Source organism: Manis pentadactyla, chromosome 12 (genome assembly GCF_030020395.1).
Source record: "Manis pentadactyla isolate mManPen7 chromosome 12, mManPen7.hap1, whole genome shotgun sequence".
Taxonomy (NCBI): domain Eukaryota; kingdom Metazoa; phylum Chordata; class Mammalia; order Pholidota; family Manidae; genus Manis; species Manis pentadactyla.
Window position 1 is genome coordinate 3939840 of NC_080030.1, and position 27974 is coordinate 3967813.

Below are 27974 nucleotides of genomic sequence, written 5' to 3' on the forward strand. Positions count from 1 at the left end.
GCCAGACTTAAGAAATTTTGTAAGAGTCAACAGGATGTGGGCTGTGGAGCGGGCAGAGCCAAGGTGACTCTCAAGTTTGCCGTCTGAGGTCGCCGTAACCTAGATGTGAAGCGCAGAAGGCCCTACTTCCTGAAAATGGGGTGCCTGCTACAGTCACAGGGCTGTACCCCAAAGGGTCAGGAGGGGGGCGGCAGGCTGGTTGGTGAGTTCAGGGACAGAGAAGGGAGACAGAAGCCCTCCCTGGTTACTCTTGAGCACCAGGAAATACCTGGCTGATGAGGCTGGTGGCCCATGTCGACCTACAGAGCCTGGCCTCACATCTGTCTTGCAGAGAGAGACGCGCCCAGTGGTGGCTGGGCAGTGAAGTGGCAAAAATCGGAGACAGGTGGGAACCAGCAACAGTCAAAGGACTGGGTAAATGCTTTTGTATAATGACTGGCTAATAAAAGGGCCAGTTGAGACCCAGTTGCAACCTTGGGATTTTCTTTCCGGCCACACTCAGCTTCCTAAATTAGGTGCAGAAGAGACGGTATGGGTCCTGCAGCAGGCTTTGCTGGCCAGTGTTTCTTTGACTCCTCACCTCCCATCCTCCAGTTGGGTAGGTGTCCTCTTGCCTAGAGGGCTCCAGTCACAGCACAGATCACTCTATCTGCATCGAGACCCGCTGACACAGGCACATCTCATTCTCAGCTCCTCTCGCAATGCGCTCGCCCTCTCTCTGTATCTTCTCCCCTGCCCCAGGCCCTGTTCCTTCTCTGTCCCCAAGTGCTGACCCCGGCAGTCTGGCTGATCTTTGAGGGACTGAGCACGGAGGGATATTTATTTGGAACGTCTTAGACCATGGCAGGACTCCCATCCAGTTCCAGGTGCACCTGCAGGGCATTCCGAAAGGCTCAGACTATAGCACCGGTTTGGAGACAGCCGGGGAGACCAGTAGTCAGGCTGACGCGTTTCAGTAGGGACAATAAACTCAGAAAGCCAGGGCCCTCGAAGTATGAGAACCAGTTCTGAGCCCAGGTGAGTAAATGCTAAGAAGGTCAGACATGCTGTGGTGAGCAGGGGCTGGGGGTGGCCCAGGGTGGATTGTGGGAGGCCATGTGGGCTTTGACTCCTTCTTAGTGTCTAGTTAGGTTTCTGATGGGTTTGGGGGCTGCAGATTCAAAGCTGACAGGACCTACTGGCCTATTTTCTGCAGGAAAGCTAGGATGCAAATGGCTAGGAGTGGGTGAGCTGTCAAGTGAGACAAACTGACTCTTTGGGTGACATGGGGCGGGGGCAAAAATGGTTCTGTGGAATCTTGGGCAAGTAACAAAACTCCTCCGAGCCTCTAGTTTTCTACCTGTGAAATGGGGCATTTGCCGCCCCTACATCGCAGGGTTTTGAGAAGCTAGTCCTTGTTTGCTCTCAGTAAAGTCATCCATGCCTTCACCCGGCAAACATTTATTGCCTCGGTGATGTGAGAAGGAGGGAAGTCATGCTTGTCAAGCCCCCCACCCCCACCCTCTACTGTGCCCACACTCTGTCGACAGGACACGATTCATGTTGTATTCACAAGGCATCTGGGAGGTAGGTTCTGCTGTTAGCCCTGTCTGATACAGGAGGAAATGGGTATGGCATGAGGGACACCAGAGCCCCGGGGTGGCTGCAGTGGTGACTCCCAGACCCAGGGCCTGGGCTGGGCAGGGCTGGAGGCCCCGGGACTGGACCTCTGGGCCAATGCAACCAAGGAAAGAGAGACCCCCCCCCCCCACCAGCAGGGCCAGGCTGCCCGGCAGAGTCAGGCAGGCGGGCAGAATCCTGTGTCCCCCTCAGATCTTCTCCACGTAGTTTCCCGGGAAGAGGCCCTCTTGGCCATGCAGCCGGCCTTTCCACCAGCCTGAGGAATCTGCAGGAGAGACGGGAGTGTGAGGCAGCACCTCGTACTGGCTCTGTATCTGACTCATCACCACCAGCCTGGCAGATGGCAGAGGCTAAGAGATGTCAGCAAGTGGAAGGGAGGATGGACAGACGGACACTTGGCTTTTTCTTGCCACAGACTAATACTTTGTGACTTTCTAGACCATTTTCTTGTGCTCTTCTCTCAACATGTCCTAAAGGCACCTCTCCACTGTCCCCAGGAATGACCCCTTTGGGGCACCCCCATCCACCTGCAGAAGGTGCTGTTGATCCCAGACCCCTCTGGGGGCAGCCCAGGGGACTAAGGTAGGAGGTGGTCTGGGCTATGCCGATGTGACCCATTTCCTACTCACAAAGTGTCCCTGGGGTAGGTTCTGTTATTAGCCCCGTGCTTGACTGGGGAGCAAAATGGGGTACTCTGCATGAGGCTGGGAGGCCAGGCCCCCGGGGTGGCTTAGGAGGTGACCTCCACACCCAAGGCTTCCAGCCTGTGTAGCCACTGGCAAGGAAGAGGGTCTCTCTGGTGGGGTCTGGGAGCGGGTTGCCTGGGCTCTCTTCTGCAAGTGTTGGGGGCTGGGTTGCTGGGCCGCGGCTGGGTCTGACTCCTCCCACCTCTGCCCTGGACACACACCTTCCAGGAGGATCTCAATGACCTCGTTCACATTGAAGCTCAGCTCGTCCACATCTTGGCCCACATACTGGTACAGTGCCCGGCACCGTGGGCCATGCATTCGAGGCTGGGGTTTGGGTCGGCCCACCCCGGGCACAGGTCGCTGCCCCACGCTGCGCTTCCTCTGCATGCTGTGGGTATGGGGGCAGTTGTCACAGCCCTGGACGCTACCCCCCACACACCCCCACCCCGTGCGCCTCCTGGGGCTGTCCTCTTTTCCCTGCCTACCCTGCTGCGCCCTGGTCTGGCACGTTGAGGAATTCTGTGTTGTGCTCTGAAGGGGGCCGTGCCCGCGGACGTCTGCTGGCCCTTAGGGCAGAGGATGGAGGGCCTTGGGGGGGCCTCTGTGAGCGCCCTCCAGATATGATCTCCATGGGCAGGGGCCCCTTTCTGGCAGAGGGGGGCACCCCATTGCGGTCCAGGCCTGGGGCAGGAACAAAGATGGGGTCATTTCTCGGTGATGTTAAGAGGATTGGAGGGAAGCCTTGGCTCAAGTTCGTGGTCTGAGGTAGGAGGCAGGCACACGCTCAACCCAGTATATAAGAACTGGCCCAGAGGGAGCAAACCGGCCGCTAGAAGGGCCTAGAGGGAGGCTCTACAGGGGTAAGATTTTCCCCTAGTCTCTTCTATAGGAGGGCTTTTGTGGGTAGGTCTTGGAGGATGAATAGGAGCTTGAATTTGGGAATTTGGGAGACCAGAGGAGCAAACAGCCCAAGCAAAGGTGCTGAGGTAAGAACAAATTTGGTAAGCTGGCAAAATAAGATGTAGTTTGCATGAGAGGAGTGTAAGATGCAGGGAGAGAAGAGGGTAGTGGTTAGCTAGGGTGGGATTCTGGATGGCTTTGAATACTAAACTAAGATTAGCCTGTATTCTGCAGGACATGGGGAGCTACAGAGAGTTCTGGGCAGAGAAGGGGAAAGTGTGGTCAACACTGCTTGTTAGATTCGGCAGACAGGAGGCCTGGCTTAGGTCATGGAGCCCACAGGAGGCAAGGGAAGACGTGTCTCCTCACCTCTGGGCACCCCGGGGAGTGCTCGGGTGGGGGCCTGGGGTGACCTTCGAGGTTTTCCGTGGGGCTTTCCCTTCCGTGTAGGCTCTGAAACGGGCAAGGAGGTAGGGATTTGAGTGGCGGCCCCGCCCGACCAGGTCATTGGCCCCGCCCCTAATTAAACTTGGCTCCGCCCAGGCCCCCCGCCCCCCGCGCCAGGCTCACTGGCTCTGCCATCAGCACCGCCCCCTAGTTGCCGGAACTCCGGCAGTTCTGCCCAGTAATTGGCCCCGCCCCTCAAGGGCCCACCTCTCATTGGCCCGGCTCTCTGGGCCTGCCCATTCCACGGCTCGCGCTCATTCCTTGGCCAGCACACGGTTGGCCTGCCTGACCACGCCCCCTCCACATTCAGGCCCATTCATTGGTCGCCTTGTGGCCTTGCCCTCTTCTTGGCCTTGTCTTCTACTCTCCAGGCCCACCCACTAGGGACCTCACTCATCTACTCTTGGCCCTCCTCACTGGCTGCGCTCCCCGAGCCTTGATTGGTCCCCCTCTCAAGGGATTCCACAGGGCCCGCCCCTTCCCGGACGTCTTGGCCCCGCCCTCCGTTCTGCGCAGACTCACTGGAACTTTTGGGCATCCCGTCGCCCACGCTGACGGTGAGGGTCCGACCCGTAGCCTTGAGCACCGCCACCTCGCCGGAGCCACGGGAGAAAGTGACGCTGCGGGTACCACCTCCGCCCCAGCCCTCCTTCTTCACCCGGAACTGTAGTCTGTGGGGAGGGGAGGAAGCTGTGCGGGCGCCCATACCCCCAGCGGGGGTGCCCTCCCCGCTGCATCCTTGCCGGCCCGGCAGGGGTGGGGAGGAGCCCGTGGTCGGCCCCGCGGGAGACGGCGGGGCGGCCGTACGTGTCGCCGAAGGTGAGGGGCAGGGGCCTCCGCGTTGCCTCCTCGAAGCGCTTGCACAGGAGGCTGACGAACTCGGTCTTGAAGACGCTCTCCAGGAAGCTGTCGGCCACGTCCTCTTGGAGAATGAAAAAGTCGTCCTGCCGCGTGCTGTGGGGGCGGGAGGGGGGGACAGGTGAGGGAGGCCGAGGACTGACACGTGGGTGCGACAGGGGAGGCGGGGAGGCTGGGGAGGGGTGAGGCGCGGGGGGCCGGGGGAGGCGGAACGGAGAAGGCTAGGGAGATAGCGGGGGCCCCTGGCAACCAAGGATCCCGAGTGTTGGGCAGGGCAGGTGTCAGGCAGGGCCAAGAGAGGGCCCAGGCAGAGCAACAGGGGTGACCGATGGGGCACAAGCGCGAGGGCAGCCGAACAGGACCAGGGGCAGGGAGGGGCCTGGCCTCACCTGAGGGAAACTCCCCGCAAGGTCTGGATCTCCAACTGCTTCTTCAGGACCTCCCGAACCTGGCCCTTCTCGGGCCCCTTCTTCACCTTCTCCCGCCCGATCACGTACACACGCTTGGGCGTCAGGATCAAGTCCCTCTTGATGGGCTGTGGGGATGCGGGACTGGAACTGGTGGCCGGTGCCCTGGGCGTAGGCAGCCTGGCCCCAGGGGATCGGCCCGAGGCAGAGAGGGGTGCTGCTGGCAGCTCAGGTCCAGGACGGGTGGGGGAGTTCTCCCACATGAAGGTACAGGAGTGGTCATATTATATAAAACATAAGGGTTTATTGGCTAGAAAAGGGTGTCTGGGCCAGTGAACCGGTTTGGACATGGGTGCCCAGGCCAGTTGAGACTTTACCTGTGTACAGGTGTATCTGGGCCAGGTGAACCTGTCTAATTGGCAGGTCTATCTAGACCGGGTGACGGTGTACCTAACACATAGGTGTGTCCAGGACAACAGGGTAGCCCTATGGTCAGGGCTTCTGGGTGAGTTAAGTGTGTGATTGTAGGCAGATGTGTCTGGCCAGTTGATGTATGGGATGGACAGGTGTGTCTAGGTCAGGTGAGGTTGTACCTATGATGGGACAGGTGTGTCCAGGCTGGGTGAATATATACCTGTGGACAGGTGTGTGGGCCAGGTGAGGGTGTATGGTCCGGCCGTGCCCACCTGCTAGGCGCTCACCTTGAAGCGGCGGTCGTACTTGGTGACCGAGTCGGCAAAGTCCACGCGCTCCCTCTTGCCCAGGAACTGACGCAGCTCCGGCCGCTCCTCCAGCCCCAGGTAGTCGCCGACGAAGTTCCGATTGATGCTGTTCCGTCTCCGCTCCTTCTTGTTCAGCAGGATGTTGGACGCTGTGGGGACACGGGGTGGGGGGCAGAGGTAGTGACTTGGCCCCACCAGGCCCATCTCCACTCTGAGCCTCCCGCTCGCAGCCTCTCACCTTCCTCCCGCATCTCCTCGTACTTCCGGACCGCCACGTGGCGCCGCCAGGCCTTCTGGATGGTGCGGGCAAAGCCATCGAACTTGCGCTCTCGCATTTCCTCCAGGAGGAAGAGCTGGGCGAGAGGAAGGGTGGTGGGTCCTGGGTCTCCCCGGGGGCCGCAGTCTCTGGTTTTCCCCCGCCCCGACCCCACAGACATCCTCCTGTTTACAGGCATCTGCACACATGCACATACACCGTAGCAAAAACATATTTCCTCCTTTCTAATAGGACCCAGAGTTCCCTTCCAGTATGGGGCACAAGCCCGACATTAAATTATAACTGTGGGTTTGCCTTGTGTTCAAATCTCAGCTCAGCCTCCTACCAGCTGTGTGATCTTGCCAGAAATGGTCGAACGTCACGATTTCTCACACTACTAATTAAGCTATGATGTGTCCTGCATGTGAGACACAGAGATGTTAGAAACGTGAATTGATGTACAGCTTAGAAAACCAACAAAATACGGTATCTATGGAAACCTGTTGTGGAGGACTGTGATGTGACTGGCCACTGTGTAGTTGTGTAGTGGTCGACCTGCACAGCCGTCCATGGTAGCCCTGGAGAGGAAGCTTTTGCAGAGAGCAATCTTCTTTTAGGAGTCTCAGCTAGAGGGGACTTAGCAAATAAATCTGCTAAAGCAAGTTAGAGGGGAAATGCTACGGACGTCTCTTCATTTGGAATAGTAAGTGAAGGTATCCAGGGGAATAACCCACCAGATACGAAAAGTTGTAAATTGGCAGTAATAAAAACAATGGGGTTCTGGTCAAAGAATAAAACAGCCAGTTGGAACTGGACACATGTGTTTGCATGGCTGGGAAACTTCATCATTCGAACAAATTTAGTGATAAAAGGGACCTCATTATCAATCAGTGAAGACGGGGAAATACTGCAAATAAAATTGGGCTTTATTTAGAAAAATAATTAGCACTTCACCCAGAGAGGCTTCTCAAATGCACAAATAATTGCCTCACTGCTAAAATCCTGGCTGCCCGAGGTGGCTGACGTCTCCTAGAAGCCGCAGTGTTCCCTGTGAGGACTAGAAGGATTTTGTGGATACTTGGTTCAAACACATTTTAAAACGTGTGTTGGAGGACTTTGGAACTGTTCATAATAGGTGGGAGGTCTTCTCTCCAGGAAGAAAAAAACCCCAACATTAGTAGTTTCACAGGCTGCAGGATTTAATTGCTTAATTTTTGGTGCAGCACAGTTAGGCTGTCCCATGTTTTCTCTGTTTCCATTTTACTAAAATTCTCATCAGAATCAGTTTTTCTTCTGTACAAATTTTCAGGTTTTTTTTCTTAGAAAATGTTCCCACCAAACTTTTGCCTTGGTGAGTTTCCAACCACCGCAAAATGTGCAGGTTGAAAATTTTTTTTTGGCCAAAATCTGATTTCACCTCACAGAGTCTCAGCTAGTGCTAGCTTTCTTTTGCCTGTTTGTTTTTTTTTCCAGTGTCAATTTGTGTCTGTTTCAAAATCACATTTTGCAGTCTGCCAGTAACCAGCCAGAAGGATTCCCTTTCTCTTTTTTCCTCCCAGTCCTCTTTTTTCTTTATTAACTGTTGCAAATCAAATGGTTCTGGGTGCAGTTTTAGCCAGGGACAATTTTGGTTTGTGATGAATTTCTGTCAGGAAAAATACCTACTTCAAATGCAATTCCCAACTGTTTTTCTTTGTTGGAGCAAAGTGCACCAATAGGAAAAAGCTGTAGAGGCAGATGCAGACAAATTTGGGGCCGGGGGTTGGGTGGGTAGAAGAATCTTGATTTCCCCAAAGACTATTTTGATAGCTGTACAATCTCCATAGAGTCTCCACCCCACTGCGTTGTGTGTCTGGTTGGTGAGGCAAGTTGCTTGTAAGTTACAGTAATGTCAAGGGAATCACCTCAACAGTCTCCTTGTTGTCCCAAGTCCCTGAGCTGCTATTAGAGCAGAGGCCCCGATTCTGCAGGTGATGAGGCCCCGTCCCCAGCACCTTTCCCCAGTTCCTCAGCTGGTCCTGGGCTGGGAGGCCAGGAATTGCCTGGAGTCTGGGGCCCTAGCATAGTTCCTTGAGCCGGCCGCCTCCCTCCGGTATGCTTCCCATTCACCGAATAGAAGCAGGTGGCCGGGCAGGCGCTCTGGGGATTCCTTGCCTTGGCTTTTTGTTCTTGTCATTGTTGCTTTTTAAACATAACCCCCCGCCGTGCCCTCCACCCCCGCGCCCCGCCCACTGCACCTGCCAGCTTTATTGAGCTCTAATTGACATAACATTGTGTAAGTTTAAGGTGCCCACCAGTTGATTTGATACCCGGATGTATTGCAAAATGCTAACAACCAGAGCTTCAGCGAACACCGCCATCTCCTCATGTAATTACCATTTCTTTTTTGGGGTGGAAACATTTAAGATCTACTGGCTTAGCAGCTTTCGAGTACATAATAGAGTTGTCAACTGTGGTCATCACGCTGTGCTTTTGGTCCCCAGAACGTATTTGTCCCTGTCACTTGTTTTTGTTTTGTTTGCCCCCAAAACAGAGGCAATATAAAGTAGGGGATGTTTCCAGCCTTTTGATTTAAAGGCCAAGAGCTGATGTTAGCCTGTCAGGAGGGACGATTTGTACGTAGGAGGACGTGGAATGAGGCTTGGCCTTGATGTATCAGGGGCAGGTCTTGGAAAAAGGAAATCGCTGCTTTGGCATGAGTTTCAGGCCCGGGGATTCAGTGCATTTGTGAATGAAGGGATGAAGGCAGAAAAGAGGAAAGAGGAAGGACAGAAAGAAAAAAACATGGGACAAAAGTTGTTCTGGGTAAGCTGGGAGTCCTGATCCCTCGGAAGGGGTTTGTTCCCACAGGCAGCATTCGATTCTCCACTTGCTTCCTGGCCACCCAGGGTTGTCCGGCTAAGTCAGGTGTTTCTGGCACCTGCTACGTGCCAGGCCCTGTGCCCTGGACTCCCTCTTGCGGCTCACCCTCTCCCCGTCCTGCAGGGTGGCCACTGCTCCCGGATGGAGAAACAGCCTCCGGAGGTGGGGAGGACACGCGCCCAAGGTCACACGGGGTCTGAGGAGCAGGACCCGCGTGCACTGGGATGCAGGCGTCTTTCTCTGTCACACCCACACTTACCGACTCGGGGTTCTTGACGAAGACTTTTGTGCTCCCCATCTGGTACTGGTCTGGCTCCATGTTGACCGCCCGGAGCAGGTGCTGGACCCCCTGACGCTCGTCCCCACGCCACTGTGGCCACGTCTCGGGGGTCAGGATGGCGTATCTGGAGGCAGCGTGGCAGGGTTTGGAGGGGCTGGCTGGGCTGGGGGTGCTTCTGCAGGGTGGCGGTCAGGGTGGGGCCGATGGGGTGTCTCACCTCTGCAGGAACTTGGCGAACTGGCGGCGGTAGGCGAAACCCGCCCGGCGCACTCGAATGTTCTCCTTCAGGCCCAGGTACTCCACCTGGTGCTTGACCCTAGGGGGAAGGCAGTGTGAGTCCCCTGGGGCTTGTGGGCACTGCCCAGGGGGCCAGGAAGGGAGGCCCGGGCCTGGGGGGTCTGGTCTGGTGAGGTCTGGGAAGGGGGCCAGTTCTGGAGGGTGGGGAGCAGGTCTGGGTGCTGTGGTCAGTTTCAGGTCGCTCCTAGAGGGAATGGTGCTGCCCCCTGGGTCATGCGGCAGCCAGTCTGGGGTCCTCCCGGCGAGCCCGGGTGTCTTGGTCAGCTCTCGGTGTAACCCCAGTGCCCTGAGGAGTTCTGTGCTGGTCCTAGGGGTCAGCCTGGGTGGGCTCTGGAGGGAGGGTCAGCTGGGCACGGGCCGTGGGGTTGGGGCCAGCCGGGAAGGGCACGGGCACCTGCTCTCCTCCCAGTCCCGGGGCCTCTTGGTCTCGTTGGGTTTGATGCAGCGGATGTAGTGGGGTGTGCATCGCTTCAGCGTGGCCACCAGGTCGTTGGCCTGTTTCTGAGGTGGAGGAGAAAGCAGGGCGGGGCGCACAGATGGGACTCCGGGGCCAGCCCCTCCTGCCCTGATCCAGACCCGAGAGGGACGCTAGGGGTGGGGGTGGGCGTGCCTGGTCCTGCACACCTGCGCCTGCCCCACCCTGGAACCCGAGATTAGAAGCTCGGTCTGCAGCCCTCACCACTTAGCCTGGCACAGAGGAGGTGCTCAGCAAATGTTTGTTGACGGAGTAATGGAGCCCTGGGGAGAACTCATTGCCCAGATCACTTCTGCCTGGCCTTTGGGGGTCCGGGGCTTTTTAAGTAGGGAACCCACGTGTGTGCCTGAGAGGCCAGCCTTGGATTGTGCATCTCAGACCCTCAGGGGAGACTAGAAAGGCAGTGGTTCCGCAGGGGGCTTGGAGGGGGCAGCAGGAGAGACCCCATCGTGGGTGGTGGCTCTGCTGTGTGACCTGGACCAGTGACCCTGCCCCTGTGAGCCTTGCTGTCTGTCCGCACCTGCCAAGTAGGACTAGTCTCACTGGTAAAGAAACCTGTGTTTGCTGCTGGCATTGACACGGTTATTAAAATATTATCAGGACAAGACACCCATGTTCACAGCAGCATTATTTGCAACAGCCAAAAGGTAAAAACAACCCAAATGTCCATCCAAGGAGGAAGGGATAAGAGAAAGTGGTCCACACACACACTGGAATATTAGCCTTAAAAGGGAGGGACACCTTGACACCTGCCACAGTGTGAGTGGACCTTGAGGACATGGTGCTCAGTGACACAAGCCAGACACAAAGGACAGATCCTGTCTAATCCCACTCCCAGGAGGTTCCTACAGAAGCCCCAACCACAGAGACAGGGGACGGTGGGCCAGGGGCTGGGGGAGGGCATGGGTGTTAGTGTTTCGCAGGAACAGAGCTTCAGTTTGAGAAGATGGAACGTTCTGGAGATGGAGGGTGGGGACGGCTGCAGAATACTGCGAATATGGGTAATGCCAATGAACTGTACACTTAACAAGGGCTAAGGTGGTGCATTTTATGTTATGTGTATTTTACCACGATTTTTAAGAAAGGGCAAATGACCAAAAGACCAAAAAAATAATAAATTGTTAGGATGGTGGTTCCCTCCTGCATTTAGGGAGTTAGGGGGACATCAAAGAAGCTGGTCCAAGCCCCTAATAATGAAGAGCTGGAAGAAGCCCCCGTGGTCACAGGACGCAGAGCGAGGGGTAGGGGCCCTGGGAGGGGCCAGATCCCCCGGTGCCCAGCCCCTGCTCACCTGCCCCAAACCCACCTTGATCTTGGAACCAGCGGTGCTGGGCCGGCCCTTCTTGTCTACATCCAGCTTCTCGGGAAAGAGCATCCGGAGAAAGGCCCTGGGCAGGGGAATTGCCCAGGTCAGAGGTGCAGCTGGACCTCAGGAGACCCCTCCCAGAGGCGGGGTGCCTAGGTGCCTGGGACCTTGCATAGCTCTAGATTCAGGAAACTCAAACTCTAAAGTGTACACGGGCCCTGGGGAGGGGTGGGAGGGAGATTTTGGTAAAATGCAGATCCGGGTCCCTCTGGGCTGTGAGGACCTGGGGAGTGTGCATTAGGCGCCAGCCCAGAGGACACCCGCTGCTGGCCCAGGAATTGTGTCCCCCCCCCGCCCTCTCAGGACTAACTGTTGGTGACTTTCACCCGATGCTATATTCTTTCTGCCTTATTTTCTCTAGCTCAACACATTTTTGAGGTTCAAAAGGCAAAAGATGGAACTGGTGTGCAGCTGTGGCCACGGAGATGGATGTGTGCATCTTAACATGGAAACATGCAGAGAGGAGTGCGTTTTCACGGTGTCAAAAAGAAACTGTCCCCATCCTGTGCGATGGCGGTTTTGCAGAGGGCAGCGCCAGAGGGGCGGTGAGAACGGCCCTCTTAGGGGTTTCCTTTATTCTCCCTGTGGACCCAAGGCTACCCTTCAATCAGAACCAGTCACTAGAGACACCGTCTGGGCCACACAGCCACAGCTGCAAAATCCAGGTGTGGTGGGGGCTCTGGGGGAACACGGGGCCTCCCCCACCCCATTGGGGGGGCCTTCCCGGAGGCGCCCAAGCCCGGGGCCACTCACTGCTCACTGGTCTGCATCAGCTCTATGAGGTCAGTGAAGAGGACATCGCGGTTCCGCTCGCAGAAGCCATTGACGTCGTAGGAGACCTGGAGGGAGGTGGTATTGGGGGAGTGAGGGGCTGAGGCCTGCGTGGGGGTGCAGACAGCTGAGTGCCCAGGGGCCCTGGGGGGCCTGCTCTGGGGTGAGAGGAGAGTGGAGTAGCTATGGTCCAGAACAGGGAGTGGGAGGCTGTGGTCTGGACCCGTGCCCTCCGGAGGTTTGCTATTTAATTTGGAGTCAAAGGCAAGACTGAGTGTCTGTATTGTGGCTGATGGGGGCCCAGGGGGCCGTGAGGGGCTTCAGCCAGCTTGTGGGTGGGTCTGCCATCCGAGGTAGGGGTTCTGCGTCATCCTGGTCAGGTCTGTTTCCTGGCTGAGGGCGCCCAGGAGCTCCAGTCACCTTAGGGGCCCGCGGTCTGCTGCATGGCCAGGAGGTCTCTGGGGACATCTGCGGCCCGTGTTAAGGTCAAGGGGAGAGTCTGTGGCCCTGTCAACTGGGGAAGGGGCCCTGGCCAGTGGACCTCTCTAGCCTTGGGCAGGGGCCTGAGGGGGCGCTCCAGCTCATTTTGGAGGGTGGTGGCCTGCAGCATGGCCTGGGGGTCTCTACATCAGGGTCAGAAGGTGGGGGGGCTGTGTTCTGGGCCAAGGAGTTGGTGGGGCATAATAGCTTGGATTGGTCTGGGGGTTTGCTGCCCAACGCGTGGCCAGTGGGAGGTAGTTCCTGTCCTGTTGGGGGGAGCTGTGGCCTTGATCAGGGGTCAGTGGGTTTCTGCAGCCCTGGCTGACAGGGTAGGGGGCCCGGGCCAGTTCCTGGGGGTCAGTGGGTGGGGGTCCATGGGTCTGGCCGGTAGGAGGAGGCCTGGAGACGGGGGTCGGTGGAGTTCAGCAGCCCTGGCTGGGGGGCCCAGGGTGGGGGGTGGGCTCCTTCCCTTAGGAGGTCGGGAGGCTGTGACCTGGAGTCCCCGGGGCCTGTGAGGGGGTGCGCACCTTGCCAGCATAGTGGTGGATGACAAAGCCGGCACTCCAGCTGTTGAAGTGCTCGTGGGCGCCCACGGCCGCCTGCAGCTTCTGCAGCAGCGTCTGGTCTGCGCCTCCGCCCGTGGCGTGCATGGTGGCGCACACATCGTCCAGGACGCTCATGATGCCTGGGGGGCTCTGTGGACGGGTGAGGCGCAGTGGCTCAAAGGGGAGGGATGGGGGGCCTCCAAATGCAAGAGCAAAAGATGGTGATGGGGGCCAGGTATGTGTGGGATGCTGTGGGGTGCTGGCTGGGGTGAGGCCCCCTGCCCTGAGGGATCCATGCCTCTTTCCCTTCCCGGGACAGAAACGGCTGTCAGCATGGACCCTGCTGTCCCTGCCTGGGGGAATGTTTGTTGAGTGAATAAGTGAAAGACAAGCAGTGGGGAAGACTGAACGGACGAGGTGGCTGATGGGATATTTCAGCCATGCTCCATCTGCCCCAAGCAGAAGCACGACTAGAAAAAGGCCCCCTCCCAACCCTGCCAGGTTTCCCAGGACCAGCCGAGACCACCCGTGAATGCTGGCTCGGCCCTCACCAGCTTGTTTTCGATGAGGTCACAGACGATTTTGTTGTTGAAGTACTGGATGGGGGTCCAGCGAATGCCCTCCTGCACATACTCCTCCTGGGGGCATCAAAGGCAGCCAAGAATGCACACCCCACAAGGGTGGATGAAGGAGGTGCGGTGGGTGTCCCTCTTATCTGCTCATCTCATCACTTAGGACTGTTTTCAGTAACAAAACAGTGCAGGGCAGCCAGGAAATGCCACCCCTAAGCCACAGCCACCTCTGAGGTCAGCTCTGGGAAGTTCCCCCTGGGGCCACCCCCAGAATAGAGCCCCAGTTGCCTACAGCAAAACCTGCTCAGCAACACACCCTGTTTGGGCTCTTTTTTTAAAATCCCTCTCTCACTTCTTCACCCTTCTCCTAGTATTTGTCCTGAATCCTTGCCTCAGGCTCTGCTTCTGAAGGACAGGGGAGACAGAAAACAGAAGGGGTTTTTGTCCATCTTGTTCATGGCCAGGTGGCCTCCCCAGCACCAGAAACAATGCCTGGCACATAGCAGGTGCTCAATAAATAATCATTGGAGGAATTAACAAAATGGCTATGCCTCAGCCCTTGTCAAATCTTTAGAGGTGGAAAACCTCTTCTGAAGGAAATCTCACAGTGCAGCCTGGACAGGTCAGCAGAGAGCAGTGAGGCTGGGGGGCTGAGAAGCCCCCCTGGTTGCTCAGTGACCTTTGTGGTCCTGCCCCAGACCCCAGTGTCCCTTGTCCCCTGGCCACTTGGCTGACCCTGCGTACCTGCTCAGCCTTCAGGGTGAGTTCGATAAAGATCTGCTGCAGCTTCTCATTGACGAAGTTGATGCAGAACTGCTCAAAGCCATTTTTCTGAAGAGAGAGGAGGGTGCTGCCCTCAGTGGGCTGATGCTGGAGGCTCCTGGGGCCACTGGGGCACCCCACGGGGCACAGGGAGGGCAGGGCATGGGCTGGGGAGAAGCCAAACCTGGAAGATCTCAAAGCCGTAGATGTCAAGCACACCAATACTGTAGTCCTCCTGGGGCTTCTGCATGGCACGGTTGATGGCCTGTGATGCGAGTGGGGACAGCCATGCTCTTACCCGTTCCCAGGCGGTGTCCCCTCCTGCCAGGTTCTCTCCTGCCTGCCTCAGCTCTGTGCACCACCACCCCTGCTCCCTCGTCACCCACATGAGAAGCCCACGCGTTAGAAGGTCAGAGCTCCTGCTTCGGGATCTGGCTCGACCCCTTCACCACACCACACCTCTCTTTTCTCATCTTTAAAATGGGTTCATAATGACAACTACCTTACAGAGCCTTGGAAAGGAATGAAATAAGTTAATGCATATAAAACACCTGGAACAGTACCTGGCACACACAGGTGCCACACCCTGTTGGCTATTCTTGGCATCCTTCCCGGCCTTGACACATCCTGTTCCCGTCAGGGCCGTCACTTTGTCCTCTGACAGCCTCTCCATCCCCACAGCCCCATCCTAGCCCAGGCCTGGATGGTTCCAGCAGCTCCACGCCACAGCCAGAGGGACTGAGTCTTCCGTCTGACCACTTCCTGCCCTGCTTGATGTCCCCCCAGGCTGGGAATTATGATGGTCTTGCTTGCATCCCTGCTTGGCTTGTCCAAGCCCAGGGCCTTTGCCGCCCCCAACCCTCACCCCGGCCCAGGCCCCACTCACCTCCACAAGAAAGTCAAAGAGGCGGGCATAGAGCCCCTTGGCCAGGGCGTCGCGGGTGTAGGCCGCCTGCTCCACGTTGAGGGTCACGTCGATGGACTCGGTGCGCCCGCCCCAGCGGCTGTCCATCTTGCGGCTGGTCAGCTTCTCCTGCAGCCGCCTGCTGTCAATGCCCAGAAGGTAGGCAGGAAAGGCCAGGACTGCAAGGCCAGGGAGAGGGGTTAGCTGGTTAAGTTCGGGGGCCCCCCGTAGACCTTCCATCAGTCCCTGCTTTTCCCAGCGATGCCAGTGTTACCTCCCGGGTCTGCACTTGGAGGAAGCAGTTCACATGCATGCACGCCGGCCTCCACCTGGCCCTCCCCAGCCCCACACTCACGGTCCACACTTTCCACCCGGGCATAGTTGCTGTCTTCACAGAAGCTGATGTTCCCCAAGTGCAAGATTCCCGCCACGAGCTGCAGGACCAGTTGTTGGATGTTGGGCGGGATTCCGATGATCTGCATGGCACTCTGTGGGCACAGCAGGCACAGAGCCTGCACAATGGGTCCCGACCTCCACCCTGTCCCTCCGGGCACACAGCATGGACACGGAATCAGAACACTTTGGTCCCTGTCCTTCCTCTTCCACCTGCTTGCTGTGTGACCTTGGGCAAGTCCCTGCCCCTTTCTGGGCCTCTGTTTCCTGATTGGTAACACGAGAGAGTTCCCGGGGCTGCTGCTCACCAGGGTCTCACTGAAATCGCTGCTGTCATCAGTGCCATCCACCTTGTAGGTGTCTGATTGGAGGTAGTAGTAGTAGTCGGGGGTCATGAGTCCCAGGTTCTGCCGCTGCTCCTGGGAGGCCCCTTCCAGCAGCTGCAGGGCGAGCGATACTCATGCTCCTGGCCCTTGTGGTCCCCCGGTCCTCACTGTCCTGGGCTCCTGGACACCGACCCTCCCATCAGCTCCCCTTGGGCTCCCCTGCCCCGGCCTCACAGCCCCTTTCCTTGCACCTGGTAGTAGATGTGGAAATTCCTCTCGTTTTCGTTCTGCATGACCACGCGGGATTTCTCCAGCAGGAAGTTGGAGATCTTGCCCCCGTCTGGCTCCCCGCCTCGGCTGAACTGGATCTCGAAGTACTTGCCCTGAACCCAAGAGCATCATGTCAACCCCCAGGCTCCCAGGGGTGCAGCTCGGGGAAGGATTGGAGTTGGGTCCTGCGAGCCTGACCTCTTTCCCCTTCTTCCCCAGGTGACCTTAGCTCGCTTTTCTCTCCCCGTCTTGTTGACTGCCTGCCCTTTCCAGCAGCTTCTTCCCGCCAGCCTTTGCCTAAGCTGTGTCCTGAGCCAGGAACGCCTTTTCCTCCCTCTCTGATGACTCAAGCCCTCACTTGGGCGTCCAGCCCTGTGCCTGGCACACAGGAGTGTCCCATCTTATTGAGAAGTCCCCCAGTGCCTCCAAAACAACATGGAGGCCTCCTTGTCCCTGTGGATGCTACTGGTTCCAGTGATCCTGGGTGTCTCCCACAGGTCCCCGAGCCCAAAGCAAAGGCCCCACGAGCCCCCTCTTGGGTCTCTGACACATGTGCGTCCTGCTCTGGCTGGAGGCTGAAGGGCAGAGAAGCCTCCTTCCTTCTCTTCCTGCCACTTCCATCTAATAACAACACAAATGACATCCTCTTACTACACAAATGCCTGTAATACATGACATTCTATTGCACAATAAAATTATATGAAGTAAAATGTCTTCGTAGGTTTTAAAAATCCACATGTTTGTGTGTATCAATAGTCCAAAAACACAGTGTGATTCCATTTATATAAAGTTCTAGAACAGCTGAGACTAATCTATGATAAAAAAACAGAGGAGTGGTTGTTTCTGAGGCAAGGTGGGAGTAAGACTGACTAGAAAGGGACAAAGGGAAACTTTCTGGAATGATGGTAATGTCCTCATAGGGGTTTGGTTTCCACAAGTGTCTGCATTTCCCCAAACTCAGTCAATGACCCGCCTTGGATGCATGCACTTTGCTCTTTGCAAACTTGACTTTTAAAGAAATAAAAGAATTGCAAATTTGTATTGGGCTATAACGAATGATCTATATGCTGAAATGTTTTGAGGAGGGAAAAGCATAGTATCTGTCGCTGACTTTTTAGTGCATCAGAAAAATTAGAGGGGTGGATGAAGAGGCAATAAAGCAAGAATCGTAAAACGTTAGTGATAGAGTTTAGGACATGGGTGTGCTGGTGTGCACTGTGCTGTTCTTCCAACGATTCTGTGTACTTGAAACTTTTAAAAATAAATGTTGGGGAGAATACTTAAAATATAATTATGTGATAAAATATATTAGACTATTAAAATATGACTAATAATATTTAGGGAAACAACATTTTATTAGTGTATGGAATTTATTCAGCCATTTCCACACACAGGCATTGTACTGAATGGTTCAGGTCTGCAAGATGGATATTGATATTATCCCCATTTTATGGATGAGAAAATAGGCGCCTGAGGAGGTTACATCACTTTTTGTTGTTGTTGTTCAAGCCACAAATCTAAATAGTGACAGAATCAGACCATAAATTCAGATCTGCTTATCTAGTCTGTCTTACATTAGGGCCAGCATAGCACCTGACACAACAGAAATGAAGAACTATTAGTGGAGCGAAAGAATGAATGAGGGGCTAGACAGGACCTCACATGTGACTAGGAACTGATGTAATGTGGTTGCAGCTAGGGGAATACTTAAGAAGGTTACACACACATATCATGGCCTCCACAGTTCTGCTGAAGGGGGACTCTTTTTCAGATGGACCAAAAGCAGGAAGTGAGTCTCCCAGCTAGGAACAGGTGTTCCCTGTATTTTTGGAAATACAGGTGTGCATGTGTGTGTGTATGTATAGGTCAGTGTAGAAGGAGCAATTGCTCTAAAGCAGTGCTGTAGACTCACAAAGCGACTGGAGTTGTTGTTGCGCACAGTCTTGGCATTGCCGAAGGCCTCGAGCAGTGGGTTGGATTGTAGGATGATATCCTTCACGTGCTGGGGGGAGAGGCAGGTGGGGGTGGGAAGGGGTCAGACTGAGGCAGGCGGTGGGGGGTGAAATACCACGTAGTCGGGGTGACCCAGTCCATCCTTCTGTTCTTGCCTCACCTGGACCTTCTCTCCGCCACCGGACACTTTGGAGATGTAGCCCATGATGTACTTGGCCGCCACTGTCTTCCCGGCCCCACTCTCGCCACTGGGGGCAGGTGAGGGAAGGAGTGATCAGCAGCCAGGGGTCAGGGGACGTGCCCTTTTGAGTGCCTGATCATTCATTCATTCATTCGTTCAGTACATGCTGTTCACCAGGCAATGGGGCCTGGGCAGGAGGGTCTGGGGTCCCCCCTTGGTACCTGAGGATCATTCATTCATTCGTTAGATACATGTTGTGTGCCAGGCAATGGGGCCTGGGCAGGAGGGTCTGAGGCCACCCCTTGGTACCTGAGGATCATTCATTCATTCGTTAGGTACATGCTGTGCACCAGGCAATGGGGCCTGGGCAGGAGGGTCTGAGGCCCCCCCTTGGTACCTGAGGATCATTCATTCATTCGTTAGGTACATGCTGTGCGCCAGGCAATGGGGCCTGGGCAGGAGGGTCTGGGGCCCCCCCTTGGTACCTGAGGATCATTCATTCATTCGTTAGGTACACTGTGTGCCAGGCAATGGGGCCTGGGCAGGAGGGTCTGGGGCCCCCCCTTGGTACCTGAGGATCATTCATTCATTCGTTCAGTACATGCTGTGTGCCAGGCAAACCTCCCTGGGGTGGTGATGCTGTTGGAATGGGGCCTGGGCAGGACAGTCTGGGGCCCCCACTTGGTACCTGATGATGACACACTGGTTCTCACAGTCGATGAGCATGTTCCGGTACATGTTGTCCGTGAGGGCGTAGATGTGGGGGGGATTCTCGTACTGGGCCTGATTGGGGAGGTGAGGTCTCAGCCCAGAGCTGGGACCTGGGGGTCCTAGGGCTCTACCTCCCACCCAGCCCTGGTCTCACCGCGCCCTGGTAGAGGTCGATCTCGCGGTCAGTGAAGTAAGGCATCTGCTTGAAGGGGTTCACGGAGATGAGCACAGAGCCGATGTAGGTCTGGGAGGCGGTTAAGGGCCGTGTGGTGTCCTGGCTAGCCTTGTTCCTCAGGGGCCCTGCCCTCTCATCCCACTCCCTGGGGGCCCCCAGTGCCCCACTGCTCAGGGGGAAGAGTTGGAGATACTGAAATGTGTTCCAGGTCCCTTGGGGAAAGGCGGGGCTGGGGCAAGAGTTGGGGAGATGGGGTGCATGGTGGCTGAGCCACTCCAGAGCAGAGGGAGCCGCGAGGGCCAGTCACCCGCAGCCAGAGCCCTGCTGCCCCTGCCTCTGTCCCCTGTCCTGCCTCTGGCTCTCCCTGCCCATCCCTCCCTCCGTCCACTTGATCGGATATCTGTCTGTCCCGTCTGTGCTGCAGGCCCTCTGCCGTCTCCCCTGCATTCACCCACACCCTCCCAACATCGGTGGGTATCATCCGCCTGTCCCTCTGTCCACCCGCCTGCCCCTGCCCGTGCCCAGGGTACGAAGATGTAGTCGTCCATGAAGCGCTTGCGTAGGTTGCCCACGATGGCATCTTCGGTGATCTGGGGCAGCAGCACCATGTCGTCCACACCACTCTGCTTCACGTTGTGGCTCTGCCAGTGGAAGCGCTCCTTGCTGCCCTGGGGGGATGGCAGGATGAGGAGGTCAGCCCCTGCGGGAGGCGGCAGAACTGGTGCCTCAGGGCCCCCACCTGGCTCCCCTGTCACCTGCTTCTGATTCTGCCCTGCTTCCAGCACCTCCCTGTCTCCTTCCCCACTGGGGACACCGGGAGAGGTGGGCGAGGTCCAGTCCAGGCTCCCCGCTCTAAAGGAGGAGGCACTGCCCCCCCATCCCTCCCCTTTGCACCCCGCCACCGTGAAGGATGCAGTGATGCCAGGCCGTGAGGGCGGAGTATGCAGGGGTGGCAGGCTGTGAGAGGGGACGAGGGAGCTGGGGCAGGCTTGCTGGGGACCCGCCGCCCTCCTCACTTCCTGTTCAGGCTCCCTGCCCCTCACCTCCCCTTGACCCTGCCCAGGCCCAGGCTGAGTCCCTGACTTTTCTGTGGCATTTGACCCACTGCCTGCCCCTTCCACTTTGAGTTGGCCTCCGTCATTCAGCTCTCCTCCTCTGAGGGCACTATGCATCCAGCCCATTCGTCTGAGACCCTCTCAGCCGCCACACGGCTGTGACCTCAGCAATCCTGCCCGCTGTGCTCCTGACCCTCTGCTCCCCCGGCCTTCCTGCCACCGTGCCATGGTCTTCTCCGTCCTCAGAGCCTTTGCCCTTCTCCTCACCAGCTCTGGCACCTTCCCAGATGACACTTTCCTTAGGACCCGAAAGACTTAGACTTTCCTTAGGCCACTTAGATTCAGACATAGGCTTCCCCAAAAGACCCCCTCCTCCAGGAAGCCTGCTTAGCATGTTTGCTCCTTTGAGCCTGACTCAACTTGTGCAGTGCCATAGTCACTAAAACACACTGGCTTTCTCAGGCCCACCCTGACTCCATCCGGGGTACCCCTGCCACAGAGGGTCTGGCAAATGGGAGTAATGGCGGCCTGGAGTGCCCCCTTGCGCAAAGAAGGAAACACACTTTAGAGGAAACCCCCCCAGAGCAAACAAAGGATGCTGGAACCCAACTCATGTCTTCCAAGATAACCAGAGTCAGCCGGGCCGATTCCCAGGAACAGAGATGCACTGCTGGGCAGAGGGGATTCCTGCAGGGATCAAGCTGGGGGCCCCCAAAAAGCCACGGGAAGCTCCTGAGCAGAGGAGGTGTCAGGCCAGATTCCAGACACGCCGACAACCAGTGGGGGCTCACTGGGGACTGCCTGTGGGTGTTAAATGAGCCCAGGTTTTTGTGCGTGACTAGATCCGGGCTCTAATCCTGGCTGGGTGACCTAACACTGCTTCAAGCCTCGGGCTTAATCTGTAAAATGGGAGAATCGACGTTTGCCAAGCATCTATGATGTGCCTGGTGCTGGTGGGAAGGGGTGTTGCCAGTATCATCAGCCCACATGTGGGCTTGGAGGGAAACTGAGGCTCAAGAAGTGCTCACACTTGACTAAGGACACAGCTAAGTTATCTGCAAGGGTGTGGGATTCGAGTCTGGGTCCGTTAAAGGCCAGGCTCTCGCATCTACGTGCACAGTGACCGGGACTCAGGGGTGTCTGGGCTGGGACTTGAAAGCAGAGGGGGGGTTTGATCCGGAACAGGGAGAACAGGCTCACCCAGGCTGAGTGAGCTCCCTGGGAAAGATGCAGCACGGTGGCTGAAGCGGGAACAGAGAACGGGGGAGGGAGTGTGGGGGCAGAGGGCTGAGCCCCTCGAACTGCTTCCAACCTGAGTAGCCAGAGCGTTTCCGGTGGCAAATCCGATCTCCTCTGTGCTGAAGCCGTGGCTTCCTATCACCCTCCCGTTCGTCCATTCCACAAAAAATTCTTAAGCACCTGCTATGTGCCAGGAACGTCGGCCTTCAGGAAGAACTCTTTCAGTTCCAAACTGTGTGGCTTCTAAGGCCCTGTGGCTCAGAACACCCTTCCTGCCTGGCTAATGCCCACCTATGCCTTAAGACTCAGGGGACACCCCCTCCGAGAAGCTGTCCCTGACTCCTCCCTTTGGGTCCCCACTGACCCGTCTACATCCAGGACATTGTACATATTTGGTGGTCCCAGAGATGGGGACCTGGTTGGCATTTTAAGGGAGTCACTGGCACCAAATCTGCGCACAAATAAACATCCTGCTGCAGCCCCCCCACCCTAACTGGCAGATGTCCATTGAAGGGGCAAAGTTGTTTATCATCCCTGGAATCTAGAATCAAATCCTATTTTATGTATCAACAGAAAAGCTGTGTGTTTTTTGCAAGGCTGACACCCACTGCATTTTCCAGAATGTGACTCCCCTGTGTCAAGGGACAGTTTAGTTTCTTTCCGATCTGACTGATGTGTTCAGCATTTGGAAGCTCCCTGCTCAGCTGACGGTGTTAACTGTGGTCTACGCTTTGCACAGCCTCAGTCTGTGCGTGCTGTCGGCTCACGGGGACACACCCGTGTCCAGGTGTGAGCACCTGGCGGCTCTGGTGCCCTTCCTGGGCCTCAGCTTTGCACACACATTTATTCGTGATGACTTTCTCCTCCCCGTCACAGGGGGGTCACAGTGATTACATTACACGGTGGGAGCCTGTGCCTGTCAACGTCTGTGAATTTCATTTCAGGCTCTCGAGGGGCCTGCCAAGATGGGTGCTGGGTGTGATGCGCTAGGAGCCCCAGAATTCATGGGAAGGGCAGTGGGTGGGGGACAAATTTGTGGGACCAGCATCGTGGAGAGGTGGGAGAGGGTGCCCACAGCAGAGGCTCCACAGGGGTTCAGCTGGGAGGTGGGAGGCAGCCGGGCCTGGGGGTGGCCTGGAGGTGACAAGGGCCAGCTGGGAGAAGCAGGAAGCCATCCATCCACCCGACCCCACACCACTGAAGTGTCAGAGCTCACCAGAGACCTAGAGGGACTCTGGAGAGCGTTGGTGGCCCTAGGGTCAGAAGTAGGATCGGGAGGTCAGGAGGTGTAGACAGGCATTGAGGACACCGTGCACAGAGTCTGGCCCAGACCGGGGAGGAAGGAAGGAGGTTGCAGAAGAGGGGGTTGGGGGCATATTTCCTGTTCTCCAGATGGGAAGGCCGGGCTGTGTTGGTTAGAAAAGGCAACGGAATTTAGGGTCATTTCTGGACCCATGGGTCAGGAGTGGGGTTGGGAGGGAAGCCCTCTGGGCACTCGGGGGGCTGGGGGGTAGAGGGGATACAGGAAGTGGATCCTCTCTCTGTAAGTCCTGGAGGGGTGCGGCTTTGGGCGTAACTATGGTAACCACCCCCAACAACGGCAGTAATTAACACCCTTGCCCTTAAACCGTGCCAGACCCTGGTCTCAGCTTTTCCCGTGAATTACCCCCTTGAATCCTTTCCACACGCTGAGGTCAGTACCATGATTAGGGCCACTTTGTGGAAGAGAAAAGGCGTGGGTTGGAGGCGGCTGGGCTTGGTGCTTCAGGCCAGGGGAGGACGGGGCGGAGACGAGACTGGTCCTGTCCCGGGTTCCCCCTTTGGGGTCAGCTGGGTCTCCGCGCTCTTGGGCCCCTCAGGCTGAGCTGAGACTTCCTTTCTCTGAGGTTGGAGGCCTCCAGGCTGGCTGAGCCCAGCTGTTCTCCTGGCCCCAAGGACTTGGTTCCTCTTCCTGTCCCTGCCCTCCTCCTGCGCCCAGCGGCGAGACCCCCTGCCTCGGGCAGCCCCTGGCATTCGCGCCCTCTGTGTCCCGCCCGTCTTCCAAATGCACTCCTAGCTCCACGCCGGGGAGAGGGCTATGCCCAAGTGGGCACGGTGGGTAGAAGGGCAGTCAAGTGTTTTGGCATGGGCCCCGGCCTTGGTTGTGAGGCCTGACTCGACGGTTGACTGTGTAACCCCGAGTAGGCCATTTCACTCCTCCACGGGTTTGCAGAGAGCAGTGAATGATCCGGGGCAGAGACAAGATGCACTGGGGTGCCTCAGGAAATGGCAGACCCCAAGGGCACTTAGTGGAAGCCATGACAGAGGATGTGTGAGCCGCTGAGTATGTACTGGTCAGGAATGAATGAAGTGCCACAGGGATGGAACTGCTCCCTGCCTGTGTCATGGGTACCCATCTCTGTGGCCCTCAAGTGTCCATGGGTCAAGGTGAAGCTGTTTCTAAGTCCTTTCCTTGGGGGTGGGGGTGCAATGAAGAGGTTGTGGTCACAGTTGACCACAGGCCGAGTATGACTCAATCTGCTAGGGTTCTTGGGAAAGACAGTCAGGGCTGGGCTGGGAGGAGGAGGTAACTTCTAACTTTAGGTCTCCACAGAGGCACCCAAGGCAGAGGGCATGGGGGTGGGGCTTCCCTGGTGCCCAAGGAGGGAGATGATCTTCCTGTAGAGCCGGGGCCTTGAGCCCTGTAGTGAACACACTTCCTGAACCCCTCCTGTGAAAGGAGGTAGGTGGGGACCAGGCCTAGACTGTGCTCTTAGGAAGCTCCCTGTACCCAGAGTGGGTGAAGCAAGTTGCTCCAAGGAGACTGTGGGTCCATGTCGGATGGTGCTAAGGAGAGGCAGGGTGATCACTGAGGGCTTCCTGTAGGAGGCAGGCCTTGCAACATGAACTTTGCAAGCAGAGTTTGGTGGTAGCAGCAAGAGCCAGGGGCCAGAAGGCGTTGGGTGGGGGGGGACATCAGGATGCCAGTTTCTACCCCAGGTGGCTTCTCACCTTGTAAGAGGAGAGGGAGGTTGTAGGTCAAAGTGACTGTTTAAGTATATGGTGTCTGGGCTCTCCGAGTTGAAATCCTTTGCCGCTTCTGGGTTGTATAGCAGCTCACTTAACCTTCCTGCCTCAGTTTCTTCATCTGGAACATGGGAACATCTAGGGTTCCCGACTTCAGGGGGCAGTAGTGCAGATTCAAGGAGGCGAAGCCTGTCAAGCGGGGACCCTAGCCTTCGTCAGCTCAAGCTGGCCTGGAACTGGCCCGTCCTACAGGTGTGGGTGCAGGGCCAGCAGGAAGGGCTGGACTAGGGGGCTTTTGCAATTTGCCAACTGCTGTGGCCTTCCTGCTCCTGGGTGGCGACGAGCAGAGCCCCAGACGGGGCAGAGCAATGAAACAGCCACTTCCTTCCCCCGTCGGGTCCTGTGAGCTGCGGTTGCCCACTGGGAGACAAATGTGAAGCTGCTGCGCGGCCGCCGGAGCCAAGCCCCCAGCCCCCGCCCGCGGCCCCGGAGCCCCGGGAGCCTCCTCCACCTCTCCCAGCTCAGTGAGGTTCTGCGGCCAGCCCCCGCAGCCCTACACCGTGCAAACAACATCCTCGCCCCCAGTCTCCCGAGGTCTCCCCCTCTCTGGGGAGGGGACTCAATTTTCTGCCCTCCGACTTGGCTTTTCTGAGGGCCCCTCCTAAGTCTTTCCCGTCCATCCCCGTGGCAGCTGCCCGTGGACCAAGCAGCCGCGTCGCTGGTCTTCCTGGCTTATGTCTGTACATTACCAACAGCCACCGCTGTTCTCACGTCACCACCACCCGAGGACAGCCAGTCGCTGCCTTCACCGCCCCGCCACCAGAGTCAAACAAAAACTACTGATAACCTCAACGTCGCCCCGCCAGCCAACATCAAACAGAAAGACAGCAGGGGACCCCAGCCCACAGCTCCCTCCCATTACCGGCCGCACACGCCCCACTGAGGAGCAGTCAGCCACACCTCTTTCAAAAGCCTCTTCCCGAGACTGTCACCAGAAACCCAGGGACAGCCAACAGCAAATGAATGCCACCGTCACCCCCCAGCTCTGACAGCGACCACCCCTGGCCCCCAAGCCGGGGTCCCACCTCCAGCCGAAACCAACCACCGATGCTTCACACGCAGCCCACCCACAGACCCACGGCTGCCTCCTGCCCGCAGCCTGCACAGGGACTGGCAGCGCCACGCCACAGCCAGGGATGTCACTGCCGCCGTCCATCACCAGCCCTGGCCTCGAAGGCGCGTCTCTCACAGCGCTGGCTGCTGTGTACTGAGCGTATGGTACATGCTCCGTAAAGCACTCTACAAACATGGATCGGTTGAATCCTCCACCACTGCTCCTGGCGCCCATCGCCCCTCCAGGAGGAGGCCAGGGCCCCTAGACAGAGGGGTTGGCCTCATGGGTGGCTTCCACTCTGTTTTCCCTCCACGGTCCTCCTGGGTGAGTCTCCCCTTTCCCACCCGCACTCCACTAAGCACTTCTCAGGGCTTCTCGGAGGAGTTGCTCCCCTCTCCACTTGCATATCACTTCCTGTGTCCTTCTGATCAAATCTGCCCAGCTGAGCTCCCGAGCCTTCCTGGCCTGGCACCTTGGACGCATTGCCACCCTGAGCCCAGAGCTCCAGCTGATGGCCTGGTGTGTGAATCACACAGAGGGGGCCCGGTTTATCCCTGGGTGTGTAAGGGGTTCCCTCAGACTAACACGCTCTCTGTGCCTGACCCCCCGCCCGGCCTCTGCTTCGGTCGGCCGTCCGCTGCAGCTGTAAGGAACACTGCAGTTGTCACCACCGGCTAGGTGACAGTCCCAGCTGCACACACTCATTGACAGAATGACAAAAAATGAAAGCTGGAGTGGCCTGCAGAAGCACAGAGCTGCGAGGATTACTTTTGCAGCCCGCCCAGCGACTCCCTTGTGTGTGTTACGATGCTGCTGGGTGTAGACCCACGAAGGGGACAGTCTTCCTAACCCTGTCACACAGACGTCATCACACCTCAACCTCAGCAGGTGGGGACGTCCCTGGCCGCAGTGTCCCCCCTGCCGTCCTTGCACTGAAGGGGGCCACTGAAGCTGGGTCTTACCATCTCCTCCTTCTGTGATTATTGTAGCCAGACCACCGGTCACCCGCACAGGCATGCAGCCGCTGTACTGTCCCCGCACCCCGCATCTGCTTGTTTGACATGGCGTCCCCTCCCCTCCCAGCTGGCCAAACCCACAGACACCTCTGAAGTTCCGACGGAGAGGTCCCCGAAACACCTTCCACATCTTGACCGACATCCAAATATGACATGTGAGAACTGAGGCCCAGAGAGGGGAAGTGACTTGCCCAAGGCCACACGGGGAGACGAGGGACCAAGCTGGGCTGGGAAGTGGGTTTTCTAAGCCCCAAGGGAGGCATATGTCCCTGTCCCCACATGGCGACCCTCAGGGCTTCCTCCTGCCCTCAAGTTACTGCTACACCTTTGGCCCCCACAATCTGGCATCCTGTCCACCATCAGATAGGGGAGCTTGGTCCCTGGTGAGGGGTGCGGGGACACCTGAGCTGCACTGCGGGACCCCAAAGGGTCCACCGGGCTTCTCCCCATTGCCCCATCTTTCGATGGTGGCCACAGGGCTGGTGCCCTCCACCCCTGCACGCCAGGGCTGGCCCTTGAAGGACTTACCATGGTGGGGTGACGTCAGGACCTCTGGGGGTGCCCAAATGGGTCGTGGCAGGGGTGCAGGTCAGGGGGCCCTGGGGGACAGCTCGGGCATGGCCCTGCTCCCGCTCCTTCACCGGACTCCCAGCCCTAGTTCCTCTTGCAAACAGCCCCCCTCCCACTTCCTTTGGCGGGAGGGGCCGCTGCAACGGGGGAGGGAAGCTGAGCCAGGGGGGCGGGGAGAGGCCCGCAGCTGAGGCAGGGCTGAGGGAACTGGCTGTTCGGGGCTCCGAGCCTGCAGGATTGATGGTGGCAGCTGCCAGACCCCAAAAGGCCCCTTCTCCAACTCCTCTGGGACGGGGCTGCAGCACACCGCACGCAGGTCAGCTGGCTGCAGGACTGACGGCTCTTCTCAGGGTGACCCCAGGAAGCATCTGGGCTGCTCAGGTCTTTTCAAAACCGCTTCAGATGTGTGTCCGCTCCAGGCATGGCAGAGCATGTGTGTGCGTGTGGGGAGGGCTATGGGAGTGGAGGTTGCCAGGAGCCAGGGACTTCTGGAAGGTTCCAGACCTTGGATGTCAGCTCCAGATTTAAGCACCCCCAGGGCTGCTACCTCCGGGGTCCCCCATTTTCACAGTAAAACTGGTGCGGGCCCTCTCAGCAGCATCTGGCACCCCTAGCATCCACCAAGTATGGGCCTGTGGCCTGATCTTTGGGAGCCCAGGAGGCCACGCCCTGGTCTCTTGACATTGGAAGTAATGGCAGCTCCAAGAGGCTGTCACCTCCCTGAGGCACACAGCGGGGAGGTGGCCGAGGCA

At 57.4% G+C, this 27974-nt stretch overlaps 1 protein-coding gene across 2 annotated transcripts; it reads right to left on the minus strand.

Annotated features, from left to right (window-relative positions):
- Nucleotides 1-1127: 1127 nt before the first annotated feature.
- On the minus strand, nucleotides 1128-27327 carry MYO1F (myosin IF). 2 transcript variants are annotated; one of them, XM_036890659.2, is made up of 28 exons: nucleotides 27181-27325; nucleotides 19753-19890; nucleotides 19202-19291; nucleotides 19025-19119; nucleotides 18316-18403; nucleotides 18115-18204; nucleotides 16184-16315; nucleotides 15915-16046; nucleotides 15569-15701; nucleotides 15196-15392; nucleotides 14494-14574; nucleotides 14292-14378; nucleotides 13527-13613; nucleotides 12958-13125; nucleotides 11933-12018; nucleotides 11120-11201; nucleotides 9733-9839; nucleotides 9259-9357; nucleotides 9021-9165; nucleotides 5882-5996; nucleotides 5623-5792; nucleotides 4904-5049; nucleotides 4464-4610; nucleotides 4179-4327; nucleotides 3579-3662; nucleotides 2795-2990; nucleotides 2528-2697; nucleotides 1139-1885 (listed from the first exon to the last, which is right to left on the minus strand). In XM_036890659.2, exons 1-28 carry the CDS (start codon nucleotides 27181-27183, stop codon nucleotides 1809-1811), a joined length of 3294 nt encoding a protein of 1097 aa, XP_036746554.1. In that variant the 5' UTR covers nucleotides 27184-27325; the 3' UTR covers nucleotides 1139-1808. The 2 variants fall into 2 exon arrangements, with proteins under 2 accessions (XP_057345679.1, XP_036746554.1); XM_057489696.1 differs by having other exon boundaries at nucleotides 1128-1885; nucleotides 4179-4610; nucleotides 27181-27327.
- Between the last annotated feature and the right edge of the window lie 647 nt (nucleotides 27328-27974).

Bases quoted from the DNA above. Each gene is read 5' to 3' on its own strand.
- MYO1F (XM_057489696.1), bottom strand. The intron at 13,126-13,526 runs GTGAGGGCCGAG...ACCCGTCCACAG, and splicing joins ACCTCATCGAAAACAAGCTG to AGCCCCCCAGGCATCATGAG. The intron at 9,166-9,258 runs GTGAGACACCCC...CGCTGCCTCCAG, and splicing joins TTCGCCAAGTTCCTGCAGAG to ATACGCCATCCTGACCCCCG.